The 21082-nt window shown below is 42.8% G+C and overlaps 1 protein-coding gene across 7 annotated transcripts in view; it reads right to left on the reverse strand.

The window, feature by feature from the left end:
• pidd1 (p53-induced death domain protein 1) overlaps positions 1 to 21082 on the reverse strand; it is a 92101-nt gene that overhangs the window by 37151 nt on the left and 33868 nt on the right. For all 7 annotated transcript variants that reach the window (XM_087996714.1, XM_043706163.2, XM_043706160.2 and 4 more), the window contains 3 exons: positions 10317 to 10499; positions 10034 to 10181; positions 5216 to 5351 (listed from right to left, as the gene is read on the reverse strand). In XM_087996714.1, the coding sequence (XP_087852840.1) occupies positions 5216 to 5351; positions 10034 to 10181; positions 10317 to 10499 (467 nt within the window). The remainder of the gene's footprint in view (positions 1 to 5215; positions 5352 to 10033; positions 10182 to 10316; positions 10500 to 21082) is intronic.

The raw sequence follows: 21082 nt of genomic DNA on the forward strand, positions 1-21082 counted from the left end.
GGACTGTGTACAATGTTTGTCCCCAGATTTAAGAAAGGATGTACTGGCATTGGAGACAGTTCAAAAAGAAATTCACTCAGCTAATTTCTAGAATGAAAGTGTTATCAAGAAGGACTACATACATAAAGCCTTTATTCATCAGAGTTTGGAAGAATGAGGGTAATCTAATTGAAACACAAGATTCTGAGAGACTATATGCGGTTGATGTTGAGATGTTCCCACTAGTGGGAAAATCTCAAACTAGGGGGCATAGTCACAGAATAAGGGGACACTCTTTGAAAACAGTGGTAGTGAATGTCTGGAATTCTCTACTCCAGAGTGTTGTGGATGATAGATTACAAAGTCTTTAAAGAGGACGTAAGTAAACTTTTTAAATATTGGGGAAATTGATGGCTTTGAAAAGCTGGCTGTAAGAGGAATTGAGGCCTACAGCAGTACAGCCATGATACTGATGAAAGGCAGGGCAGGTTTGTGGGGACAAATGGCCTACACTTGCTCCTTATGTTCGCTCGTTTGCTTCTTGTGAAAAATCTTTGGACTTAAATCTGGTTGTTCATTCGCTAATGTAAAAATGATCATACTTTATCCAAAAAAAATAGCATGGGAGGTGCTTTTGGAAATAAACAGAAGTTCTTTTTTCTATTCGATAAGAACATGCAGCAAAATGTGAGCACTGGATTCAATGACAGCACAAAGCAGGAAGTTTTCTGGACTGAAGGAAGGAGAAATTTGGGATTAAGAGGAGTTTGACACAGAGTGATGATTATGAAACATTGTGAAATGACCTGGAAGAATAGACTGAACCTGGTGACGAGGGAGATAATGTGGGAAGAAAGGTATAAAGTTTGGGGTGTTAAGCCATACAGGTAGATGTTAGTGCAACGGGTATTCTAAATATTAACTAAATACTGGGTCGAATTTTCTGAGGAATGGAAATCTCATGTATATCGGCCCTCTGGTCCCTCTTTTTTTCACCAAATCAGAGGAGCTCTGCATTTTTTAAAATAGAAGGTTTCAGTCAGGTTTCCCTGGGAAACACAGCCGCACTCCCAATCTGATCACTCTTTCATTGAGAACTGCAGAAGGAAGGCAAACCAGGCTCCCTTTTTACACCATCACATGCCATGTTCTAATCCTGAAAGGTCCTGACAGCCACTTTGACAAGTGCTGTTGTTGTTACATGCCCGAAGTATACAAGGTCAGTGTGATGTTAGGGAAGATAGAGAGCCATATGGGTACAAAAGGGGTCAGGAGGTGGGGTTGCTACGAGCATTCATGGCTAAACACATAGAACTGCAGGTCGAATACACACCTGAAAGCCAGTCAGTGTTCTGCACCTGGGTTGCCGGTGCCCTTTCCATGGAGACAGTCAAGTGTTCACATGTTACAACCATCACTGTCGCGAGAATGTTGTTGGATCCCTCACATTCTATTCCAGTCGGCATTGCCTGAACCTGCCTGATGTCCCTATGCCTGGCTCTGTTGGTTGAGCATGTCACTTATAGCTGAGAACAGGGGCACATGAGGCTGAGCAGGTACCTCATCTCCAGCGGTCCTCTTAGAGTGTCAGAGGCATGGGACACATCTTTCCCTCATCCGCTGTGGAGGTGCGTCAGTGATGTACTCACCAGATTGTGCACTCGAGTTTAATCTAAATAGCGCAAACTTGGAGATGCACCATAAGGATGCAGGTGAATGTCTTGCGTGAGGGGTCATGGGCGACCTCATAAGAGGGAGCAGTGACCTCTTCCATGTAGAGATTCCCTGAGTGCTGCTAGTACCTGCAATAATAGAGGGAACTAGCTGAAGGAGATCGATAAAAACTATTGCAGATCAAGAATGAGTTAACACTAGTGGTAATTGAAAAGCATCATAGCTCAATTCGGCGTCAGAAGTGGCAAGACGTCTCCAGTGGGTAAGCAAGAAATACCAGTTATGTAACGGAGATCTCTGATGAAATATGCTGCTGTTGAGGAAGTCTTGGGAGTAAAAAATTGTGGAAGAAATTAAATTCGGAGAAGTACACAATCAAGTTTCCAGCCTTGGTTCATCCAGAAGACATGAAGCCAGTCCCTTGGCAGTGAAGGATCACTGCCAATCTTCCAGATTGATATTTTTGTACAGCAAGGTTAATAAGGTTCTTGGTGGGAAAGAATAATAAACGGCGTGGGAAGCCAAGAAAACAAAGTTTCTTAGCCTCTGAGACGGAGACCTTGGTAGGTTTAGAAACTGTAGACAAGGGTGTATTTATTTAAAATTCTAAAGGAAACCCTTTACAAAGGGCAATCTGAGAAATTTACCCATATTTTATGTGGATGACCATTTTATTTGGGAGAATGTACATGCAGGAAAGGGTGTGGCTCCGAAAATAATATTGAAGGTTGGCTTTGTTAGGAAAAGGAAATGTGAGAAACAAAGGAGATTTCAAAAGTAAAAAAAGTGGGTTGACACAAGTCACTAGTAGTAGGATTGTTTCACAAAAAACATGCTTGCTCCAAGAAATTGTCGGAGATGCTCAAAGAGGGACACCTTGTAGTCTGAGGAATAAGGAGATGAAAAAATAATTTGTTTGGGTCACTTTGGGATTAAAGACTTTTTTTTGTTTCAAGAAAGAGGGAGGTGGATTCAGAAGCTTGACTGTATGATGTGGAATATAATTATTCTTGAAAAATCTAAGACCGTGCCTTTCCCCTCCTACACATTCTCAGGGGTTACATTTCTCTCATCTACAGATGTCTCAAATGCCTCAGACTATGCAAGTTACTTTTGAAGTGTAGTCACTGCCACTAACTTGAAAAATTAACTGATAAAACATATAGCATTCATTATCCAGTTAAAAAGCAGCTAAAGCACAAATATCAAGCACATATTTTGCTCTGCAGTCATCACACTTTCCTGGAAATAAGTCAAATGGTTTATTTGGCAGCTCCACCCATTGCTATGAATAGCATTTTTCTTTGGGAATCTTAGTCAACTCTAGTCAAGACACAACGGTCTTTGAAGTATTTTACTACAGAACCAGCTACTTTTATCATATCCAGAATTGCGATGAATTTTTATGCAATTATTTAACTGCAATCAGGAGTCAAACAAATTGGTTCCCTTCCATAACAGAATAGCGTTTTATGTCAAATTTATATTCAGTTTACATTCCTGGGCACCTACTTACATTGACAATGAACACACAATGAAACAGGATTATGCCCAAGGCTATTAATCAGAAAATGTTTTTAAAATTGCACTTTTCAAATGACCTTTGGAGCTACAGTGTTATAACAGGGACTCCATTAACGAAACAAACAGTCTTCATTATATACTGGAAGATTACTTTGGTTTGTTTTTCTTTGGTCAGGAGGCAGACAAGGTCCAAGGCCTCTGTTTCAAATCTTACGACGGTAGATGGTGGAATTTGAATTCAAAAAAAAAAACTGGCATTAAGAGTCTCATGATGACTATGAATCCATTGTCAATTGTTGGGAAAATGCATCTGGTTCACTAATGTCCTTTGGAGAAGGAAGCTGCCATCCTTACCTGGTCTGGCCTACATGAGACTCCAAGCCCACAGCAATGCGGTTGATTCATAACTGCCCTATGTGCACTTAGGGATGGGCAATAAATGCTGGCCAAGCTTGTGATTCCCACATCCCATGAATCAAATGAAGAAAACGACTGACATCCGTGAAAACTTATCCCCAACTTAAGAGTTTCCAAACCAACGACTGAGAATTCCACTTAAGAAATTTCAATTTGCACCCTACATGATGTACTCAAATTAGACCCACAATTAGATCCAGCTATGGTCAGAGAATGTTTGGGAAGGTAGTTAACAGCCAGGCTGAACCACCTATGAGTGTGCACACATTCACATCTGCAATCTACATTCCACTCAACATACAAGCAAGCATAATTCACCGGTCAACTTCTCTCTACCCGTCCAGTTGGTGCCTTGTGAACCTTTTCTTAAATTACCAGAAGTTAAGTGGCAAAATGTCCATGTCAATGGCAGGTTTACCACTCCAAATCTCACAGTTAACAGTTTATTCATCAATAGGATCCTAAAATGTTGCTGTGCTGCCTTACTCATGGATTACCCTCAAAAAGGATACAACACAGCATTAACTCAATTCCAATCTCCCAGCATCAGCTTAAACCCACTATGACCTGCTGTTTGCTACTCCTTTCCTTCTGAGGAAAAGCTAGACAGGCTAGGCCTATCTCCTCCGGGGTTTAGAAGTATCAGAGGTGACATGTATGAAACATGAAGTTTTCTAAGGAGACTTGACCAGGTTGATGCCGAAGTGTCAGCGCGGGTTTCCACCGGGTGCTCCGGTTTCCTCCCACAATCCAAAGATGTGCAGGTGAGGTGAATTGGCCATGCTAAATTGCCCGTAGTGTTCAGGGATGTGTCGGTTAGGTGCATTAATCAGGGGTAAATGTAGAGTAATAGGGTAGGGGAATGGGTCTCAATGGATTACTCTTCGGAGGGTTTCCACACTGTAGGGAGTCTATGATTCTATGAGGGGGAATCTAGAACTGGGGTTATAGTTTATAAACAACGGTTTGCTCATTTAAGACAGAAATGAACAAACAATTTTCTCTTGGAATCATGGAATCCCTACAGTGTGGAAACAAGCCATTCAGCCCATCGAGTCCACATTGACCGTCCGGGGAGCTTTCCCCCCAGACTCACCCCCATCCCTGTAACGCTGCATTTCCCATGGCTAATGCACATCCCTGTGCACATTGTTTAGAATGGCCAGTCCACCTAACCTGCACATCATTGGTCTGTGGGAGGAAACCGGAGCACCCGGAAGGAATTCCACACAGACAGTTGCCCGAGGCTGGAATCAAACTCAGGTCTCTGGCGCTGTGAGGCATAGTGCTAACCACTGTGCCACCTTGCTGCCCTAAGGTTAAGTGTCTGTGGAGTATTTTCTTTTAAAGAAAGTGGATGCCAAATCTATATGTGTTTTTAATGTGGAGAGAGATTCTTGATTAGCAAGGGGATGAAAGACTACTAGGGACATGCAGAAGTGTACAGTCGAGGTTAAGATCAGATCAGCAACAATCTGCTTGAATGGCAGATTAGGCTCGAAGGTCTGAGGGGCCTACTCTTGTTTCTTATTTACACCCTTCAACACCTGGGAAGAAAGAACAGATGAAAAGTGCCAAAGTTGAAAACTGAGAATAAAGAGGGAATCTTCACAGATCTTACCATGAGAAATGGTCCACTTCAAAAAGGGCATAAAGGTGAGTGAATTCCAGCACCACCTGATGTGTAATGTCCTTCCAGTCCTGGACTTCTGGATCCCCATGAAGCAAGTGCAATTTGGAACGGTCCAAATTTAAACCTGGAACAGAGTTTAATTGTTAAAAAGGCTTTTGTAAAGCTTTTGTTAAAAATAGAAGTACTAATTCTAATAGAACTACCTTTATGGCATCACTGACAGAATTTGTACCAATTCATACATTGTTTTGTGTAGAAGGCCTGTATCCAAACTCCTTTCATAAAGGACATTTACTGTACAGAGAGCAGATCAATAAGGAAGAAGATAGTGTGTTGCATAAGGTACGCGCAAAATTAGCAAAGTTAATTTGTTTGGGGATCCAAGGTTTTTTGGAGTCTATTTCAGTATATGCCATGCATAACTGTCCATCTTGTCTTTGTAATGGTACGTGACTCAAATTCCATGGAACAGATGAAACCTCCTGCATCCTACGGAGATACCAACCACAGAAAATCAAATTTAGTATAAGCTGGGATTCAGAAATAGCAAACATCAAGAATAAAGCAAAACAAATTGTTGAATCTGAAGAAAGAGTTTAAACCTGCCTTGCTTAAAATTTAAACAAAGCATGGCAGTTTTGTTTAATACATTTAATTCCCAAGGCGCATGCATCTCAGCTGTGAGCTGCCGTTAATTTGGTATGGGTAGACCCGCAATGCTGCTAGGGAGCAAATTCTAAGTCAGGGTTATGAGTGGCTTGAAGGGGAACATGTAGGTGATGGTGTTCCTTTGTATCTGCTGGCCTGGTCCTCCTAGGTGGATGTGGTCATAGATTTCATAGGATCATAGAATCTCTACAGTGTGAAGCAAACCATTAGGCCCATTGACTCCACACCAACCCTTTGAAGAACATCTCACCCAGACCCACCCCTCCACCCTATCCCTGGGTAACCCTGCATTTCCCATAGTTAATCCACCTAACTTGCACATTCCTACACACTATTGGAAATTTAGCATGGCCAATCTACATGGCCTGCACATCTCTGGACTGGCATTTGGAAGGTGTTATTCAAGAGGCCTTGGTGAATTTCTTTAGTGCATCTCATAGATGTTAAGAGTGTCAGTGGTGGAGAGAGTGAATGTTTTGTAGATGGACTGCCAATTAAGCGTGCTGTTTTGTTCCAGATTGTGTCAAGCTCCTTGTGTTGTTGGAGCCGCACTCATCCACGCAATTGGGGAGTATTCCATCACACTGGAACCAACAGTTAACTATCAATCATCACTGACTGGCTCATTCTCCATGGCAATGCCTCTACCAATCAGAATCTATCTTCCTACCAATTGGCACTCTCCTCTCATAGTTTCACGTTAGTTTTCCCCCTTAAATTAGCATTCTTGCACAGTAATAGTGCAAGACGAAAAATATTTGATGTGTCATTTTTCAGCAATGCTTAAGAGTCCATTCAATTACGTTTGAATAAAAGGACAAGTTAAACGTCCTTAAAATTATAATGTAGAGCACTCAAAGTATATAGCCAAACTCTAAGAGGCAGGGTCCTAAATCGATTAACCAAATAGTCACAAAAACCTGTTGAGCTATTGTTCCAGGAGTTTCTCAAAATGAATAGAGACATTCAGAAAAATTACAAGGATGACAGAACAAAGCAAGATACGGAAAAAAAGTACAGCTGTGACTGCAAAACATAATAGTAAGGAAGTCAGAGATTCATTGAAGATGCTCACTGAACCAAAACAAGCTGAACATATTCCAAACATTCACTATGGAAAATATGAGTAACGAGTCCTTCCCAATGTGATAAGTTTCATGACATTAGTATAAGAGATTTTAAAAATCCCAAAAGGCAAATTAGTTGGAGTTTTTGCCATGGGCGTAGTCATCAACCTCGGCACAAACTATTTTATTTCTGTTGCTAAAAAATGTCAAATCTGCCAGGAAAAGCGCAGTAGGTCAGGCAGCATCCAAGGAACAGATGAATCGACGTTTCGGGCATGAGCCCTTCTTCAGGAATCCTGAAGAAGGGCTTATGCCCTAAACGTCGATTCTCCTGTTCCTTGGATGCTGCCTGACCTGCCGCGCTTTTCCAGCAACACATTTTCAGCTCTGATCTCCAGCATCTGCAGTCCTCACTTTCTCCAGGAAACAGCACAGCCAGGTCGTGATTAGAACATAATTGTAAACAAACGTTTACTTTAGAAAGATCCCAGCACATATTCAAGAGTGGGTAACTTGCTACAACGCTACTAATGGGAGATGGGGGGGGTGGAAAACCAGCAAGATAGAAGAAGCTAGCTTTCATCATGTTTTTTTTTAAAACCATTGTACAAAAGATGGTGGAAATTTGATTTGGATCAAAAGTAGTCCACCCTCAAAGTTCCCACAATTACTAAATTGCTTGATTTGATCAATTTTGAGACAATTGCTTTAAAATAAAGCAGAAAGTCCAGGTCATTAGTGTGTCTGCATCACGAAAGGAGGGGAAAAAAAAAAAGAGGTTTATGGAGGATTAATGGTCATCATATTTTATGACAGAGGGTACTGGAGAGATTCAAAACCTGTTCGAAGCAACTTGTTTGGCACCGAATTTCAAAACAGTGGCAAAATGTATCAAAAGGAACTGTACATCCATTTGTGTGATGTCAATATTAGATAAACTAGCAGAATTACTCACTGGACATCGACTTGGCTCATGAGAAACAGTATATCCCACCTAATCTCATCCTTCTCTGAACAAGTGGCATTCCAAAAGTGCTGTGGATGATCCTACAAATATATGTTACCTCTGGTTCTCACAATGTAGACAGCAAAGTCAAGGTTAAATTCACTGCCTTGAAATTGTGCATCTTCTTGAATCTGTTACACTACTTCTCTGAACAATGACAGGATCTCAGATACAATGGGGTTTCCCCACATTATAGCTGTTTGTGGGTCAGGAAGGGCGAGAGAGCTTAATCAAGATAATGAGGTGCAAATGATGTGGGTGAATTCAGGGAAAATTGGAAAACAAGTCAAAGGAACTATATTTGAATGCATAGATGCTACAAAATTGATATTGCATGTAGAAAGTAATAGGTTTGATCTAAAGGTAATCACTAAACTGGAATGCAGAGTAACCAAGGTTGAGAACTCAAATGTTTCTGAAGATCAGGCATTCTGATGAGGTAATAAAAACTGGAAATGGAAGTTAGGATGCCCTGATTAAAAAAAAACAAAGTGCAATTCAGAAAAAGATTTTTTGCTCAGCTTGTGCTGACAAGTGAATAGTAACATTCATGCCACACAATGACCATTTCTAATTGGAGAAATCTAACTAATGCCCCTTGACATTGAATGGTATCACCAACACCCCCGCTATCAACATGCTCAGGGTTACTATCGATCAGAAACTGACCTGGACTACTCATATAAGTACTGTGGCTACAAGATCAGGTCAGAGGCTAGGAATCTTGCAATGGATATCTCACCTACCCACTTCACAAAGCCACTGACCATCTATAAAAAACAATACTCACCACTTGCCTGGATGACTGCAGCTCCAATAACACTCGAAGCTTGAACCATCCAGAACTAAGCAGGCCACTTGATTGGCACCACATCCTTAAACATTCACTACTTCCATCAATGATGCTCAATACACATAGCTACATATATCTATAAGATGCACTGCAGAAATTCACCAAGGCTCCTTGGACAACACTTTGACTACTATTATCGAGAGGAATGAGGGTAACAGATACATGGGAACACTACCACTTGCAAGTTCCCCTTCAAACCACTCACATTCTCGATTGGAAATATATCCCAGTTACTTCGGGGTTACTGGGTCAAAGTGAGAGAACTCCCTCCCTCACAGCAAAGTGGATGGACACTAATTGGGCTGCTACAGTAGCGAGAGACAACTAACCACCATCTTCTCAAGGGCAGCAAGGGATGGGAAATAAATTCTGGACAGCCTGCCACACCTATATCCCAGAAGCGAATTTAAAAGAAGGATGACCATCATTAAATCTCCAACCATCCAGTGTTATGAATGACCAGAAATTTAACTGAACAGCCACATAAGCCATATGGCTACAAGAGCAGGCCAGTATGTGGGAGTTATGCAGTAAGTAACTTGCCTCCTGCCCTCCAAAGTCTCAGTAGTACAATGGAACACTCCTGACTTTCCTGGATGAGTACAACTGCAACAACACTCAAGAAACTTGATATCACTCAGCTCAAAGAAACCTGCTTAATTATCACCCTATTCCCCAAGCCTCAATATTCACTCCCTCCACGACTGTTGCACAGTAGGCGCCAGGATGTACCAACTATACGATGCACTGAAGCAACTCTCCCAGGTTCCTTCAGCCATACCTTCCAAAAGTGACTTCTGACATCTAGAAGGACAAGAGTCAGCAGGAACCCCAACCCCTGCAAGTTCCCCTCAATCTCACGCACTGTCCTGACCTGGAATTGCATTGGACATTCCTTCACTGATGCAAAGTCAAAGTTCCAAACAGCACAACCCATACAGCAGCATCCAAAGATGGTGGCTCAATGTGACTTCTTCGAGGGAATTAGGGGCACACAATCCCCACAGACTATGAAATGTCAAAGAAAATCACCTTCTCAACCCATCTGCCCCCTCCGAAAGGGCGTTTACACCTCAGTCTTTGCAGTCTTTTAAATTGTTCTGTTCAAATTTACTTCTGGGCAGAGATGAAACAAGGCTGTTCTCATCACCGAACCTTTTAAACAGGCTGCTATCTTAACATTCATTTCTACTGTGTTATTAAACACTGACCTGTGACCCCACTTGGTAATGGAAGCTGAATCCTGACTGGTTTCAGGAAGTTGTCAGTCGTATTCTGTGACAAACAGAGCAAAGGACTTGCCACTGAATCCTGATCCTGTAGCAGCTCATGCAAGTCCCCTGCAGCAACCGGCAACACCTGCATTTAAATTTTTAAGGCAATTATAAGAGGGTGCCTGGTCAAGCAAAAGGATACACAGAGACACAACCAAAAGCACAGCAAAGCATTCGTTACTGGACAAAAATGACGTTGAATTTAATTTGATCCACCAACCTGCATCTTCACCATGCGAGACTCAGTCACTGCCCCAGCTGGAAAGGTCACCTTGATGTTAGGATCCACAGAGGAGAACAGTCTGGTTCCCTCAAGGGGGACGGTACATTTATTCTCCTTCAGTCGCGAAATGACAAGGAACCAAGAGAAATGGAGTACGCTACAGCAGGCCAGGTACTGTGACTGTAAAGGGAAAGAAAGTGACTGCACAGTGTAATGACATAAGCCCAACATCGAGTAAATCTACCAATACTAAGAAACCTTGGAGTGCAGGTTCATAGTTCCTTGCAAGTGAAGTCTCAGGTAGATAGGATAGTGAAGGCGGCGTTTGGTATGCTCTCCTTTATTGGACAAAGCATTGAGTACAGGAGTTGGGAGGTCATGTTGCGGCTCTACAGGACATTGGTTAAGTCACTTCTGGAATATTGCGTGCAATCCTGGTCTCTCTCCTAGAGGAAGGATGTTGTGAAACTTGAAAGGATTCAGAAAAGATTTACAAGCATGTTTCCAGGTTGGAGGATTTGAGCTATATGGAGAGGCTGAATAGGCTGGGGCTGTTTTCCCTGGAGCGTTGGAGGCTGAGGGGTGAGGTCTATAAAATTATGTGGGCGGTGGATAGTATAAAAAGACAAGGTATTTTTGCTAGGGTGGCAGAGGGGTGAGGGGGATCCAGAACTAGAGGGCATAGGTTTAGGGTGACAGTAGAAAAATTTAAAAGGAACTGACGGGGCAATTTTTCACACAGAGGATGGTACGTGTATGAAATGAGCTGCCAGAAGAAGTGGTGGAAGCTGGTACAATTACAACATTTAAAAGACATCTGGATGGGTATACGAATAGGAAGAATTTGGAGGGATATGGGCTGGATGCTGGCAAGTGGGACTAGATTAGGTTAGGATATCTGGTCGGCAGAGACGAGTGGGACCGAAGGGTCTGTTTTCATGCTGTACTCTGACTGGATTTTACAGGAATGCAAGTGGTATTCCAACCACCGCCGGGTAAAAGGAGCGGAGGCCTGCCCACTTTTCCAGACAATGACAACTGAGAGCTAATTAAAGCAATTGAACTGCCAATGCTCCCTAACTTTTGAGGAAACGCACAGGCCAAACCGGGTTTGGTTGGGTGGCGGGGGGGAAGAATGTTGAGGCAGAATTTTGTGGACTGAGGAATTCACTCTGAGAAGATGCTGCCGCTCTGGGGACACAGTTGCCGGTCTTGGCCTGACTTTCCGAAAAAGGTAATGCACAGCGCAGCTGCACCTGAAAGAGGGTCTCGATTCCGGAAGGTCGCAGCCACAGAGGGTCCTTAAAGGGAAAGGATCAAACTCGAAAGAGAAATGGACTGTGTACCCTGTAGACATTGCACGGTCCAGTGGAGATGCCTCCAATATTGAGGAGGAGGACTCAAGGAAAAATAAAAGGAGACAGCCGAGCACAGAGATATTTGAATCTGGCTGAGCAGCTCACTGGGGCACTTGGGGTGGGATCCACCGTTCACCATTCACCGACTGTGGGGATCTGTTCGAGAAGAAGAATTTACCCTGCAGGCCAAATATGCAGGTGGCACCACAACTGTCCAGGAGCTGTTGCAGCATCAGTGCGTGTGCTGGCTGTCTCTCGCCCTGGAGACAGAAGGGTCCCAGCACAAGATGCTGACTGGGTAGGGGGGTGGGGATATGTCTCAACTGTCCTGGTGACCAGCTCTGTCACTCTCAAGATGACCTTCATGTCTCACGGTCAGGACTTGCAGCATCTGGCAGGTCCAAGCCCATCGAGGTAACCACAGAGACTCACTTCATGAACGGCACAACAGATAAGAACAACCAGGACGGGGGGATCCAAGATGGCGACGACCCAGCAAGTCTGAGTCTATAGTGCTCTTCCCAAGACTTGGGTAAATTGAGGTCACCCACCCCCACCACACTCACCAAATCATTCATAATAGCTGTTTAATTTAATTAGTTGCTTAGTATTACATTTAAACAGTCTAACATTTAGTAAAAATGACCAAAGGGAAGGGACCCCGCAGTTCTCAACAAGCAGGAACCCCTCCCCCACCCTCTCCAGCTGCAGCTGAGGCGTCCACAGCCGCCCCGGGGGACTTACCTACAGTATCAAGCCTTGTGGAAATGATCTCCAAACTGGATGCGAAGATCAACGCTTTTATCGAGGAGTCCCGAAATCGATGGGACTCACTCTCGGCCACGCTGCAGAAGCACGACCGAGACATCCAGGAAATCGAGCGCCGAGTTGGAGGGGCGGAGTTAAAGGCCGCGACCTCCGAAACTACAGCGCAATCGGCCCTGGATCAGGTCCGGACTCTCGAACAGCGAGTCCGGACCTTAGAGAATTACATTGACGACCTCGATAATCGAGGTCGTCGAAAAAATATTCGTTTGCTGGGCCTTCGCGAACGGGAAGAGGAAGGCCAGCTTATAGCATTCCTTGAACAGTGGCTGCCACAGCTTTTAAATTTGGAAGCTGGATCAGGCCAGGTAAGGGCGGAATGGGCCTGCCGGGTCGCAATACGCGGGCCCGGCTCGAACCAGCACCCACGCCCGGTCCTGTTCCGGCTGCAGAGCTATAGGGAGAGGCAGATACTCCTAGAAACTTCTAGAAATCTTGGAAAAGACTCCCAAGCTATGATCTATAAAGGATCCAAAGATCACGTTATTCCAGGACTTTTCCCCAGCTCTGGTCCGAAAGAGGAAGGCATTCGACGAGGCGAAGAAGCGTTTAAGGGACTTAAATATTCAGTACTCCTTACGCTACCCAGCGACGCTACGCTTTAACCATGAAGGATCCGTGTATAACTTCGGATCGCCAGAAAAGGCGAAGGAATTCTTGGATTCTCTTAGATAAATTGTAAGAGATAATGGATGTTGGTTTGCCTTTCCCCCCGCTTTGGTTTATATCCCCCCTATTTTTTTTCTTTTTTCTGACCTTACTGTTTAATACTATCCATTGGGGGAGGTGGGGATAGGGATTTGATTTTCTCCCCCCCCCGGGGTTGGTTTTTTAAAATTATTTTATGTATATATGTGTGTGTGTGTGTGTGTGTGTATAAATATATATATATATATGTATTGGTGGCGGGGGGCGGGGGGGAGGTGGTTACCTTATTCTATTTTACCTCTGTCTTTAGGAGCGGGGTTGTTTTTCCTTTGTTATTTTGTATTATTATATTTAATTATTATTTGTTGAGGTTGTAATTTTATAGATATATGTTTATATATGGTATTAATATTACCAAATATATCCAGGTGTTGGTATGTGTGGGGGTAGGGTGCTCACTGTGGACTCTAACTTTGCATTATATCTGAATTCTCCTCATTTAATTGAGGAGCGCCTGGGTCAAAGGTGGGTCATTGGTTGGGAGAGGATATGATGGACTTTTGGAAAGGAAGAGTCACCCCCTGGGAACAAGGGGGAAAATCTCCACTTAAATATGTTTTATATTTTTTTATTATTTAGAAATAGTTTTTTATTGTATTGTTGTGGGTGTATTAGAGAGCCTTTATTTTTGTAAATTTTATATGCTCTATGCTCGGGATGTTCTGGATAGAGTTTCCCCTCCCGAGGGGTCTCTGATTTGCCCGGATGATTATGGCTGATCAGTCGGTTAAGTGGTGCACCTGAAATGTCAAGGGGAGTAATTCACCAGTCAAAAGGAAGAAAATATTATCAAATCTTAAGAAGGAAAGAGTTGATATAGCTCTCCTACAGGAGACACACCTGTCGGATAAAGAACACTTGAAATTACGACAGGGTGGATTTGATCAGGCCTTTTTTTCTTCTTTTAGCTCAAAAAGCAGGGGAGTTGTTATTCTTGTTCGGAAAAATTTCCCTTTCAAAATCCTAAATCAGATAAGAGGAGGAATCTGGACGATATATTTTGATTAAAGCCCTTATAAATGGAGAGGAATATAGGATTTTAAATTTGTACTGACCCCCGGCACACCCCTTTAAAATTTATAACGGAAGCCTTTTCAAAATTGATGGCTTTTGATGCCCGTCATACAATTATAGGGGGAGATTTTAATTGTATTATGGATCCGGAAATAGATAGGATTCCCAAGAGTACTACAGGAGTATCTCCCAGATCTAGACAATTGGTGGATCTGAACAAAGAATTAGGATTAGCAGATGTATGGAGATGTCTTTATCCACAGGGCAGAGATTTTTCTTTCTACTCCAATCCACATAAATGTCATACCAGAATTGATATGTTTTCTGCCCCCTCGATTTTTTTAAATTCCGTATCATCCTGTAAAATAGGTAGTATAGCAATTTCCGACCACGCTGCTGTATATATGGAAACTAAGACGAGGAACAATGGGACATCCCCTCGGCACTGGCGTACGGACCCCTTCCTAATGAAAGATAGTAAATTTGTAAAGTACTTCTCTCAAGAATTTAAAACTTTTTTAGAAATTAATTCAGGTACGGCTAGCAACCCGCCAATGATGTGGGAGACCATCAAAGCTTACACGCGAGGTTTGATCATCTCCAACTCAGCGACCCAGAAAAAATTGAAGGGAGAACAACAGCATCTGCTTGAAGCTCGCTTAAAAGCAGCTGAAACAGCATACACTGATAGACCTTCTATTATTAAATTGCAAAGGATTACAGCTCTAAACACTACGCTTACTCAAACGGCTAAGAGGGAAATATTATTTGCAAAACAAAGGTTATATGAATATGGCGACAAACCGGGTAGATACTTAGCATTTCTTGCAAAGAAAAAAAAAGGCCCCTCAGACTATTACGTCTATCAAGGAAAGTACGGGTATTTTGACTCATGATCATAAAAAGATTAATGCGATCTTTAGAGAATTTTATTCTGAGTTATATAAATCACAGGATTGTGAAGACAGGACGAGGAGGATGCAGTCATTTTTAAAAAATTTGACCTTTCCGGGCCTAACTCCGGAACAGGTATCGGTCCTAAATGCTCCTCTAACAGTCCAAGAAATACTTGATGCAATTAGGCAACTTCAGAGCGGTAAGGCACCTGGCCCAGATGGTTTTCAAGCTGAATTCTATAAAGAATTTACAGAAATACTGGCTGGTCCACTTATGGACATGTATAACTATGCATATAGTCAGGGCTGTCTCCTGCCTTCGCTGAAAGAGGCAAATATCTCTCTTATCCTTAAAAAAGGAAAGGATCCTGAAGATTGTACGTCATACAGACCAATATCCTTGCTAAATGTAGATTTTAAAATCCTTTCTAAAACGTTAGCATTGAGACTAGAAAGGGTACTGCCACATATTATAAAGGAGGATCAGACGGGGTTTATTAAGGGCCGTAGATCATCCAATAATATTAGAAGGGTTTTGAATATATGATTCAAGCCTGTCTTCAGGGAAAGATACCAGGAGTAGTGGTTTCATTAGACGCGGAAAAGGCATTTGATAGGGTCGAATGGTCATATTTGTTTTACACATTGGAAAGGTTTGGCGTTGGACAGGTGTTTACCAAATGGGTCTCAACATTGTATAGTGATCCCAAAGCAGTTGTGGTTACCAATGGATTAGGTTCGGATAGCTTCAGTGTGGGTAGGGGCTGCCGTCAGGGATGTCCCCTCTCGCCATTGTTATTTACGCTCATAATTGAACCACTAGCAGAAGCTATACGAGCTGATCCTAATATAACGGCCCCGAGGATTGGTACAGGTAAACATAAAATTACCCTTTATGCAGATGATGTTCTTCTATTCCTCAATAATCTTCTGATGTCCGTACCTCTCCTAATCAAAGTTATTAATACATATAGCGCATTCTCAGGCTATAAAATTAATTTTTCAAAATCGGAGGCTATGCCAATGGGTGGCCTTGCTATGATACCCCACTTAGTGGACGGATCCCTTTTTCCCTTTCGTTGGTCCCTGGAGGGCTTCTTAGATTTAGGCATTTTTATTACCCCAGTATTTGGTCAGTTGTATAAGGCTCATTTTGTGCATTTACTGGAAAGGATAAGGCAGGACCTCCAGCGATGGGGAGACCTTCCAATCTCCTGGTTGGGTAGAATAGCACTAATTAAAATGAATGTCCTGCCCCGTCTCCTATATCCTATGAGAATGCTTCCAGTGATGCTGCCGAGGCTGGCACTACGTAAATTATATGGCTGGCTGGGTTCCTTTATCTGGAATCATAGACGGCCCCTCATTAAGCTGAAGAAGCTACAGCTTCCACAGGCAAGGGGAGGATTGGACTTCCCAGATTTTAGGAAATATCAGTTAAGTTCCCTTTTAAGTTACATAGTTGATTGGGTCTTGTCTGATCCACAATCAATCTGGTTGAACATCGAGGCTTCTCAAGTAAAATACCCACTTATTAACCTTTTATTTTCAGACAAGAGGAAAGTCATTACAGATCACTGTAAAAACCCAATAATACTAAACACAATTAAGGCTTGGAATATAATGCGGCAAAATGAGGGTAATTCACATAAAACATTCCCCTATGCACCGATAGTGGGAGCATGGGGATTCCAACCGGGGTTTACAGATGCCACTTTTAAACTCCGGAGATCCAGGGGTATCTCATGTCTAGGGGACCTATTTAAAGATGGGGTCCTAATGTCTTTTGAACAGCTGCATCAGAAATTCGGATTACCTAATGGAGACCTCTTTCGATACTTCCAAATTCGAGACTATATACAGAAGAAGACTACGTTATTAGATAGTCTTTATAAATCCGATAGAGAATGTAGTGTCCTACGACCAGTGGGGGTATCTTCCGTCAGTACTATTTATCATTTATTACATGAAGTATCGGGAGATATGGATAGTCTGCTTAAAACATGGGATCAGGATTTGGGACTAGAAATCTCTATAGAAACATGGAATGATATTTGGGAAAACGCTAGAAGAATTACTATCTGTAATAGAACCCAGGCTATCCAGCTGAAGATACTTCATAGGGCCCATATAGCACCGGTTCGACTGGCCAAATTTAAGGCAGGAGCATCTCCAACGTGTCCCAAATGTAAAATAGAGGTGGGCACTCTTGTACATTGCCTATGGACCTGTCATAAGATCCGTAGATATTGGTCTAAAGTAGCAAGTACCCTGACAGAAATTTTAGGAACGGAAATTAAAGTGAACCCTGTATCTCTCCTTTTGGGCTTTTCGAACTTTCCCTCCCTGGACATGTACGGGAAGAGACTATTTTCTATTCTCTCTTTCTGTGCAAGGAAAAATATTTTGGTGAACTGGGTGGCTGAGGGCCCCCCTGGACTTTCAAATTGGCACAGATTAATTATGGAATGTATTCCTCTTGACTTCCTTACAAATATGTGCACCGAAAGACCGAATTATTTTATAAAATATGGCAGCTCTTCTTGAATTACATAAATACAGATATTTCGGCTATCCTAACAAGGGCTTTTATTTAATTGAGATTACAAACCTGGCTGGTCCGGGGCCCCTTAGGAGAGGAATCCCGCACGAATAGGGGTTTTATTACATTTGATGTTAACACATTCCGAGCATGTAAGAGACTTAAATATACACTCTGGTGAGTTGTAGGTTAGATTAGTAGATAGTTGAGTTTTGTTTTTTTTTTCCTTTTTCGATATTTTTTCTTTTGTTAAATTTTGGCTATTGTATATTTGATTTAATTGTATATCAATGTTTGTATTTGAGAGTTTTGTTTATTTTTGTAAACTTGTAAAAATGTTAAATCTCTAATAAAAATATCTATATCAAAAAAAACAACCAAGATGAGACAGCCATAGGGTTTAGAGATGTAGCCTCATTCCTCCAGAGAGCAGGAAGTCATCATTATCTGTGGCCATCAAGGCACTGGTAGATCAGCCAGGAGTATTCATGAACTCAAAAGGATTTTCACTCCCTGAATACAACTTATATATGACCATGGACAGAGGATCACGCAGGTTTGTGCTCAGCACACTTGAAGTTGCCATGACTCCCGCATCCTCAAGTACTTCCAAGCATCTCAGCTACTCACCCTAGCACTGCCAATGGAGAGATGGACACTTAGTGATGGGGCCTATCCACTAAAGAGATGAGTCTGGCATCTTTTCCTTACTGATGTCAAAAGTGTGGATCGAGCTAATGATGCATTGCAGTACAGAATAGACTGGCTCAAATCTCCCTGATTGTCCTCCAGAATGGGGAAGCCCTGGCAGCAGAAAACCTCATGGTTCAACAGACATCTTTTAGTGAAGGGTCAAAACAGGATCAGGATGATCCAGTCCAGCTCCTTACTTGACCAGAGGTGAAACAGGGATTGGATGCCATGAGGACTTCGGAGTCTATTACTTGAAGACAAGAATGTTGAGCCCCTTCAATGCCAACGGTATTGCACTGCAATTTCCTACACTGCAAAACACCAATATCAGCACTGGATAGTTCCTCTTACCATTCACTCACAACCAAGAGGAGGACAAGCCATTTGCTGGCACCATTCCCTGAGGTCACCTTGCTCTCCCACTGCTCCTGGCAGACCATGAAGTGAGAGTAGGGAGCTGGGAGAGGGTTGCGCATGGAGAATCAACTGTGATTGCCATCTCTATTCCCTGGGTGGTGGCCAAGTGGGCAGCTGACACAGAAGTTGGCAGAGTCCAACCAGAGATTATAGGCACCCTCTCCCTCACACAGCACTGCCCCTCCTCTGAACTGCTGGGCAGCTGAATGCTTGGTGCATTGATGTTAGTCCTTTAAAAATCGAGCACTTGGAAATCCTTCCAGGTCACGGTGTGCCCCCATAATGCTCCGCCACCCTCCATCTGATACTGATACCTAATCACAGAAGAAATAGAGGGTGGAACACAGGACAAGCTGGGCGTTGCCTGTTGCATTACTGTGACCCTGCTGAAACTCATTACATTCAGCCCACAAAACTTCAGCTGATTCTTCAAGATGCAAGCTCAAAAATAAAAATAAAAAATAAAAAATGAGACACAATCTCTCCTGCACAGCACATGCTGTGTTGCAGACTTTACAATTTGCTGAAGGAGAAATTGAAAGCATATGCAAGAAACCATTGGAATGAAGAATGTGGCTCCAAGGTTTCTTCTTTCTTATAATATTTAATGTTTCTTCCCCACCCCCCTTCGCCTAACCCCAAGACACTATGAGATTAATTAATCAATCAATGGACACAGAGCAGTATGGAAGACACAATGCTATGTCTGTAACAGAGAACAGAATTTCTTCTACATATAGAAGGCAAACATCCATCATATTTTGGCTCTTGGCACCAGCAAACTCCTGTAACCATGGGAACTCCATCACCATGGCTACCCTTGAAGAATTCTGCAGCAATGTAGTGCAAACAAAATAAAAGAGACTCACTGTAGCATCACGTGACTGACTACCAGAGAAAGACACACAGCCCACATTGGACCAAAACCAGAAGCAAGCAATTGCAGTTAAGTTCTGCAACCAAATAAAACCAAATAGCTGGTCCTTCAATGTGTTGTTTAAATGTGGTGACTCAGTGATTTTGTCCCAAAAGCATTTGGGTTGAATGTTCCAGATGGCAATGAATATTGCTAATAGCATACTAATCCAAAGCTGCATTCACAACTGCAAAGTTTTAACCAGTTCACATACTACATAATAGTTTTTCACATAAATTGCTGCTCAAGAAGTTGATGGTAATATTTAGATTAGACTACACTAGACTCCCTAGTGTGGAAATAGGCTCTTCGGCCCAACAAGTCCACCCCAACTCTCCGAAGAGTAACCCACCCAGACACATTTCCCTCTGAGTAATGCACCTAACACTATGGACAATTTAGCATGGCCAATTCACCTAACCTGCACATCTTTGTGACTGTGGGAGGAAACTGGAGCACCCGGAGCAGGAAACCCACGCAGACACGGGGAGAATGTGCAAACTCCACACAGACAGTTGCCCAAGGCAGGAATTGAACCTGGGACCCCTGGTGCTGTGAGACAGCAGTGCTAACCGCTGAGCCACTGTGCAGCCTGTGAAGTAGTTTACGAGTGAAGTAAACCTGTGCAACTCACCGACAACTCTCAGAATGATCCATTATACAATACATCCATGAAACTGACCTGTATTTTCACAGTACTAATTTCTCAGTCACAGTTCAGCAGCCCTTAGAAAGCTCGAATTTATCAGTTATCTCCCCATGGGTTTCCTCTGGGTGTTCCAGTTTCCTCCCACAGCCCAAAGGTGTGCAGGTTAGGTGAACTGGCCATGCCAAATTGACCAGTGTTCAGGGATATATAGGCTAGGTAGCATTAGTCAGGGGAAATGTAGAGTAACAGGGTAGGGGAATGGGTCTGGGTGTGGGCCTGTTGGGCCAAATGGCCTGTTTCCACACTTCAAGGATTCTATAATGAGTCTTTTCTATGAAATATACAATCGTAGAATCTCTGCTAATCGGAAAGACGACATTCGGCCCATTGAGTCCAAATGGACCCTTCGGACAGCATCCTACCCAGATCCACCCTCCCTCCCGCTATCCCCTTAACTTATGGTAATAATGCGTAATCCACCTAATTTCTGCATCCAAAGACATTACAGGATAATCTTAGCATGGTCAATCCTAACCTGCACATCTTTGAACTGTGGAAGGAAACTGGGGCACCCAGACTGGGGCAAACTCCACACAAGACAGTCACCCAAGGCTGGAATCGAACGCGGGTCCCTGCCACTGTGAGGCAGCAGTGCTAACCACGGAGCCACCACGCCACCCAGTCATTACATTCCCTTTACAAATGCATTCATATTAATGTGCAACTCTTATTTACAGCATGGGCT

Source organism: Chiloscyllium plagiosum, unplaced genomic scaffold (assembly GCF_037043375.1).
Source record: "Chiloscyllium plagiosum isolate Xiang-an unplaced genomic scaffold, Cpla_swu_hap1 HiC_scaffold_18, whole genome shotgun sequence".
Lineage (NCBI taxonomy): Eukaryota > Metazoa > Chordata > Chondrichthyes > Orectolobiformes > Hemiscylliidae > Chiloscyllium > Chiloscyllium plagiosum.